General features: G+C 38.9%; 1 protein-coding gene across 1 annotated transcript; it reads left to right on the top strand.

Annotated features, from left to right (window-relative positions):
• The first annotated feature begins 2,643 nt into the window (after positions 1-2,643).
• LOC120737635 (complement C1q tumor necrosis factor-related protein 3-like) lies at positions 2,644-4,954 on the top strand. The gene is made up of 3 exons (XM_040038463.1): positions 2,644-2,974; positions 4,324-4,452; positions 4,661-4,954. Exons 1-3 carry the CDS (start codon positions 2,662-2,664, stop codon positions 4,939-4,941), a joined length of 723 nt encoding a protein of 240 aa, XP_039894397.1. The 5' UTR covers positions 2,644-2,661; the 3' UTR covers positions 4,942-4,954.
• The last annotated feature ends 2,922 nt before the right edge of the window (positions 4,955-7,876 follow it).

Below are 7,876 nucleotides of genomic sequence, written 5' to 3' on the forward strand. Positions count from 1 at the left end.
ATATGAATAACTATAAACACATTTTCAGCCAGGAACGTCAATAAAGAAGCACATGAGGTAATAAACTGAAACCATTTACTGAATGATACTGCTGATAGACTATTTGATGTTTCAGTCATTACTTTCAATGAAACATGATGAACAGCGGTTTATTTTCTAAGTATCTTTACAGCATGTACTAAAATTCTTTATTATTTTATCTTCGTCTGTCATGCTGCCAGTGTTTGCTTACAATACAGTGAATTGACAATTAGAAATATTAATACACTGAGTATGAAACAGCATGCATGTATGCAAAATATGTGAAACTGAAGCATTTCAGAAATACGATTTTTGTATGTCTCTGAAAAAAACAATAACAATTTATTGGTCAACATTTAATACACACCTGATAGACATTTGTTTTGTAATTTTGGCTGAAAATATAACAAAATTAAAATAATATCATCTTTCAGCAACCATTCAAATTTCCTCTCTAATCCAAATGGTTAAGCACTAAGGCAGTGTGAAGAGCACCTGGTGAAATCAGACAGAGCTGGTTGTTTCTGCTCGTCTTCAGACAGGAGTACCGTGTTAGTAGTACTGTGATAATTATATGCATTTATACTTATTTGTACACAAATAATGCCCAAAGAACAACTTGTAGTAAAATGCTTGTGTCCAAGCTGCGGACAGGCTGCAGACGTAGCCGTGCCATTTCAGGGGGTCTACCAGGACCCTTACTGGATACTGGGTGGGAATCACACATACAGTGGGGCAAAAAAGTATTTAGTCAGCCACCGATTGTGCAAGTTCCCCCACTTAAAATGATGACAGAGGTCAGTAGTTTGCACCAGAGGTACACTTCAACTGTGAGAGACAGAATGTGAAAAAAAAATCCATGAATCCACATGGTAGGATTTGTAAAGAATTTATTCGTAAATTAGGGTGGAAAATAAGTATTTGGTCACCTCAAACAAGGAAAATCTCTGGCTCTCACAGACCTGTAACGTCTTCTGTAAGAAGCTTTTCTGTCCCCCACTCGTTACCTGTATGAATGGCACCTGTTTGAACTCATCATCTGTATAAAAGACACCTGTCCACAGCCTCAAACAGTCAGACTCCAAACTCCGCCATGGCCAAGACCAAAGAGCTTTCGAAGGACACCAGGAAAAGTATTGTAGACCTGCACCAGACTGGGAAGAGTGAATCTACAATAGGCAAGCAGCTTGGTGTGAAAAAATCAACTGTGGGAGCAATCATCAGAAAATGGAAGACATACAAGACCACTGATAATCTCCCTCGATCTGGGGCTCCACGCAAGATCTCATCCCGTGGGGTCAAAATGATCATGAGAACGGTGAGCAAAGATCCCAGAACCACACGGGGGGACCTGGTGAATGACCTGCAGAGAGCTGGGACCAAAGTAACAAAGGTCACCATCAGTAACACACTACAACGGCAGGGAATCAAATCCCGCAGTGCCAGACGTGTTCCGCTGCTGAAGCCAGTGCATGTCCAGGCCCGTCTGAAGTTTGCCAGAGAGCACATGGATGATACAGCAGAGGATTGGGAGAATGTCATGTGGTCAGATGAAACCAAAGTAGAACTTTTTGGTATAAACTCAACTCGTCGTGTTTGGAGGAAGAAGAATACTGAGTTGCATCCCAAGAACACCATACCTACTGTGAAGCATGGGGGTGGAAACATCATGCTATGGGGCTGTTTTTCTGCCAAGGGGACAGGACGACTGATCCGTGTTAAGGACAGAATGAATGGGGCCATGTATCGTGAGATTTTGAGCCAAAACCTCCTTCCATCAGTGAGAACTTTGAAGATGAAACGAGGCTGGGTCTTCCAACATGACAATGATCCAAAACACACCGCCCGGGCAACAAAGGAGTGGCTCCGTAAGAAGCATTTGAAAGTCCTGGAGTGGCCTAGCCAGTCTCCAGACCTCAACCCCATAGAAAATCTGTGGCGGGAGTTGAAAGTCCGTGTTGCTCGGCGACAGCCCCAAAACATCACTGCTCTCGAGAAGATCTGCATGGAGGAATGGGCCAAAATACCAGCTACTGTGTGTGCAAACCTGGTAAAGACCTATAGTAAACGTTTGACCTCTGTTATTGCCAACAAAGGTTATGTTACAAAGTATTGAGTTGTATTTGTGTTATTGACCAAATACTTATTTTCCACCCTGATTTACGAATAAATTCTTTACAAATCTTACCATGTAGATTCATGGATTTTTTTTTCACATTCTGTCTCTCACAGTTGAAGTGTACCTCTGGTGCAAATTACTGACCTCTGTCATCATTTTAAGTGGGGGAACTTGCACAATCGGTGGCTGACTAAATACTTTTTTGTCCCACTGTATATAGATATAGATATAGATATAGATGTATTCAATATATACTAGATTTGAGCTTAGACAATGGCAACTACACTGAGACTGTTTCCTAGTAAATGTATTACTATTTCCTCAATACTCTTCTGTTGAGTTTAACTAGTACAGACTGATAACAGCTGGATAAAATATTTTTAAAAAAAGTTTATTAGTCTGTTCATAGTTAACATGTGAATGTTAACTATTAACATAAAAGCATTATAGCATAAAAGCAGGTAGATCAATCACATTAATCAGATCTCTGCAGGGTGTGTGACACTGAATCAACTTGAAAGATGGATTTCGACATTTTATGCTATATTGTGCTGTTCTGTGGCTGGAGTTTAGCTCACAGTCATAACAATGCTACTGAAACAAAGTCATGCAATCCTGACATGTGCAAATTCCTGGTAGACTTTGGGGCCATAATGGAAAAAGTGAACTGTATGGAAGCTAAGCTGAAGGAAAGTGAAGCCAGGCTGAAGGACACTGAAATGAGCCTAAAGGAGACTGTAACCCAGCTGAAACAAGACAGTGAGACAAAGCTGAACCACACTGCAAACAGGCTGAAGGAGAGTGAAAACCAGATTTTGGAACTGCAACACAAAGGTACATCAAGAGCAATTTTATTGATTAATCTAAACACTTTTTTCATAATTGTTTTTGGTTGAATCCTCAGCTTGACTGAACCTTATGTAATCATCAAGGAATAATGTGAAAAGACAGAAGCTGCATGTAAATGTGTTTACTGTCAGAGAGTATAAAGGTACAATTTTGAACTGCATCTCCAGCAGTGGACAGGGGAAAGGACTGGACTGACAATGAATGAAAAAGCAGTCCAAAGAAAAACCCTGAAAGATCTTTACAAAACCTGGAAAACTACTGCCCAAGTAATACGATTTGAAAGTCTAGCTCTTTAGAAGTAAAATGCAAAGAAATGAGCTTAGTCTCAAGGCTTTGGCATAGTTTTGTTTATTTACAGCAATGCAAATGTAGAGTGGGACACAGAATAACTGCATTTTCAAGGGACTCTCCTGAGGGCCAAAGCTGCAAGTTAAAACCACTTTAAAGAATCTCAAATTTTCTCCAGCACAGTCAAGTTCTGATGATCACAAAAAAATTGTTTTTCTTGGTCTGTTTCAGATTTATCATTGTGCTTACTTACCCAGTACTATACAAAGGTACTTCAAAATGCACCAATTTATGCATATACACAGGATGCTGTCTTTGCAGCTGTCAGTACATTTTTTGTACTTCTACCTTGCCAATAAACAATAAAATTTAATTTTAAAAATCTGATCTGATTTTTAAGATCAAGTGAGATGAATTTGATGTGTCACGTCATAAGAGAGCTGGTTGTCATGAGAAACTGAACTGAGCAACTGAAATCTTTTGAAAATGGTTTCAAGAAAAGTTGTTTTTGTAGAAAGACCAGATATAATCAATGCAATAATAGGACTGGGAAATCGAACATGTGGACACACTGTCTTTAAAACAGACAAACAGTTACTATATAGAATAATGAGATATTAGTCCCTACCAAGAACTCACAGGTAGGACTGATTAGAAGGTATCAGTGAATGGACTAGTTATGTTTAATGAAATTACAAGTGTGTTGAAGGATATTATTGATATTGTATTGTAACTATTGCATCTTTTAATAACAATGACCAACAGCCTTGTGTTATTTACAGTGCTTGTTTCTTTTTTCTTGAGTTTGGCTCAGGGTGATGGTATGGCAGAAAGTAGTTGTGCTAACATCCTAAAAGAGTTTGATGCCATAAGGCAAAAACTCAGAGATCAAATACTGAAATACCAAGAAACTCTGTCTTTTTTTGACGAGTCATAATTCACAAAACTGCAGGAGACATAAGACAAAATACATGTTTTGGTGAGGAGACAATCATAGATTTACTTTACACAAATGTATTATATTTTTTATGATTTGTTTTCCACAGAAGCAACCAAGATAATATTCAGTGCAACGTTAAGAGGCAGTGGACATACTGGACCTTTCAACACAGACATAATCCTAGTCTACAAAGGAGTAATTACCAATATTGGCAATGCCTACAGTCCAGTAACAGGTAAGAGTTATGCAGCACTTTTTACACAAAGCAAAATAACGCATATAATCAGTTTATTAAATTTTACAAAGCAGTTTAAAAAGCAGACAGTTGTGACATATTTATTTGGTTGAAGGACAATAAAAAGGAAATACAATACTGCACAAATGATCTCCAGTTTGAGTTTTCAGATTATTTTTAATGTGACCACTGCTCTTCTACTCTTCAGGTGTCTTTACAGCACCCATTGCAGGTGTTTATTACTTTACCCTCTTCTATCATGCTGGAGGAAGTCATATACAATACCTGTTTCTCCATAAAAACAGTGAAGTGATGGTGATGACAAATGATCACGTGACACACAGCGATGTAGCTGATAATGGAGGCAACGCGGTGTTCCTGCAGCTGCAGCAAGGGGACAAAGTGTACGTGCGCATGGCTGCAAACTCACATGTTTGGGCATCCGAAAGCCAAACAACCTTCAGTGGTTTTTTGGTCACTCAAATGTGAGGAACAGCAAACATACATACAAGATAACAATAACAGGGTGAAGTTAAGGCATTTTTCATAGACTCACCTATGTAAAATGCACTAAAACAATGAAAACCTTTTTCACATGTCAAAACATGCAAAGTCATTCAATCACTTCTGCTCTGTGATCAGCACCCAATATTGTAAAAGGTATTTGTGTAAATGAAGATTGTGAGGAGCCTCAGTAAGTATGATAATCACTGTCTTTGTCACAGTGTGGGTGAAAAAAGACAGAGCAGCAGCTGTGCTTGATGTTGGGATCAAACTGGTTATATTGTAGTGGTTTTCTTATGGGGAGGGTTTTGTTTTCCTTTGGTTTGCTGACCCCCAGACTTGGTCTATTCCAGATGCTCACCTGACTCAGGTAGAGTATGACAGGAAGCCATTTGCTTTTCAGAAGGGTTGGATTCTTTGCTGTATCACCATGTGTTCTCATTAATAAAGTACATTTTACTCCAGTCTCGTGCTATTTTAGTGGAAGTGACCCATGACCGTCGGCCAAAACTGACAATATGACTATTAAAAGTCTGAGTAATACTGTAATTTTCTGCTGCTCATTCCTGTGCAACATCCCATTTGGCCTCCCGTCATATTTCTTTTCAAGATTTTCTTATTTAATCACTAGTGTACATATATTTATATTTATAGATACATATGTATTTAGTCATCTTTTCTCTTTTACCACGTCTCTCTAATATTTTGCTCTTTACTATTTTTCTATTTTTTATTTTATTATATTTTATTATATTTCTACTGTACCATGCTGCTGAGTGACTGCTGCTCGTCAAACACATTTCATTGCAATGTTGACCCTGTGCTAACTTGCATATGACAAATAAAACTGAAAACAGTAAAGGCAAAGGGAACACATCAAGTAAGGATTTCACACTCCCACTCACAACGGCACTTTCAAAGCATAAAGCCAAATATTTCAAAATTTCATTTTGAGGCATTTTAAAAATGAATGTGTTTGAGTTTCATTGCTCCAAAGCAATGTTTTCATATAAGCAAGACAACAACCAGTTTGCAACCATGTAAGTACAGTCCTCTATTGTGAACAGACGTGTTGGCAATCTGTCTGCGTTTATAAATTAGACAACAGTTATTTGCAGATCTTCATCAATCTGCCTGAGAGTGATTGCAGTCGGTCTGAGTTGGACTGCAACTGTTTTGAGTCAGGTTGCCTCCAAGGAGGCAGTTTATTATTTTCCTTTCCTAGTTGGAGAGATGGCTGTTGTTTTGTTTTTACTGTAGTGTGCTGGGCCATTAATGGCTCAGGGGCTGCAGCGTATCCGCGCCAACACCTAAGGCCAACGTGGAATCACCGGTCAGACTAACATAAAGAAAAAATCTGTTAAATTACACATTTGTATTCATTAAGTCACAGACAATGAAAACAAGCAGAAATCAAGATGTAATATTTTTATAATTTTATTGATGTTAAATTAAAGTCCCAGCTTAGTTATGTTGTCAGTGCAAGTCACTTCAATCTGTATAGCACCAAAGGAAACAATGGTGTTTTCAAGGTGCTTCACACTGTAAGGTAACAACTTACAGTATTAAAAAGAAAACCCCAAAAGAACAAACCCCTCTGAGCAAGCACGAGGCGACAGTGGGAAGGAAAAACTCCCTTTTAAGAGGAAGAAACCTTCGACAGAACCAGGCTCAGGGCGGGGTGGCCATCTGCCGCGACCATTCCTGGGGATTTCAAAAATGACTTGATCTGATCTAAATGTAAAACTAGCTAATTTAAAGTGTCCAGTGAGTTTTAGAAAATATCTTGCTGTTGATATCACGATGTCACTATAAAGGGGAAACTTTGTTTCCTCCCTTAAACCTCCCAAAAAATGCACGCACCGCTGAGAAGCACTTAGATATGCAACTTGGTTCTGGGAATATCTTTCTTTTGAAAGTTTTAACAATATCTTCATCAAGATCTTGGACGTTTAATTGCCAGGATGTCACAATAACCTCTGCATGCTTCCATCTTTTACAGAGGGATTTGTAAACCCTCTTGCTGAGTTTCTTGAACTTCTCTGGGGGGATTTTGTCGTATTCTGCCCTGATTTCAGTCCAGATTTTCATGGTAAGCCGGTTGGAGATAGCTTCAGCATTTTCAATGCTGAAGACTGTGTCTGATTTTTTTGCAACCCGGGAAATCAGTCCTTCCACAAAGATTTCCACTGAAAGTCTGCATCTTTCTTTCTTTTCATATGATTCCAGTCTATCGAGAATTGTTACTGCCAACAGGTGTTCTTGGAATACTGAAGTAGTTATGATATTAAATATTGGTTGTCCCATTAAATTCATTGAATCCTCCTCCCCACTCCTCCCCATTTCCAATGATGTTAGTGACCAATTATATAATTGGTCACAAATATCAGTGAAAATGGCATTAGCAATGCAGTCAAAATAATTCTGCACTTTTCGGTCTAAATGCAAATCCATCCCCTTGAATTTGTCCAAGAGTAGATCCAACAAACGTTTTTGGTGAGAATGAGGGCACTTTAAAAGTTTACCAAGCTTTGAAAGCACAGCCTGAATTAATGTCTCTAACCATCTTTCTGTATCAAACTCCTGCTCAGCAGAATCGTCCAAAAATTTCACAGGTGACAAAAACGTTTTGCCAGTGGTGGTGTGGACAGAACAGTTTTGATGTACAGGGGAGTTCTGGGAAGACCTCAGTGGTGATACTGCTACTGACTGTTCACACAGGTCCGTTACGTCCTCTACAAAACCTGCAAGCCGCTTAGCGGTGAAGCAATCCGGATAGCCTGAGGTAAGCTCTTCCCACTGCTTGTTCGAAAAACTACTGAACAAGTTATTCAAGAGGGATACCAAAGCATCTACTGTAGAATTATCCCGATTGGTCTGAACTGTTTCATCATTTGTCATTGTGTTACAGTTTGAGCTT

This window comes from Simochromis diagramma, unplaced genomic scaffold, assembly GCF_900408965.1.
Source record: "Simochromis diagramma unplaced genomic scaffold, fSimDia1.1 OVJJ01000413.1, whole genome shotgun sequence".
NCBI classification, from domain to species: domain Eukaryota; kingdom Metazoa; phylum Chordata; class Actinopteri; order Cichliformes; family Cichlidae; genus Simochromis; species Simochromis diagramma.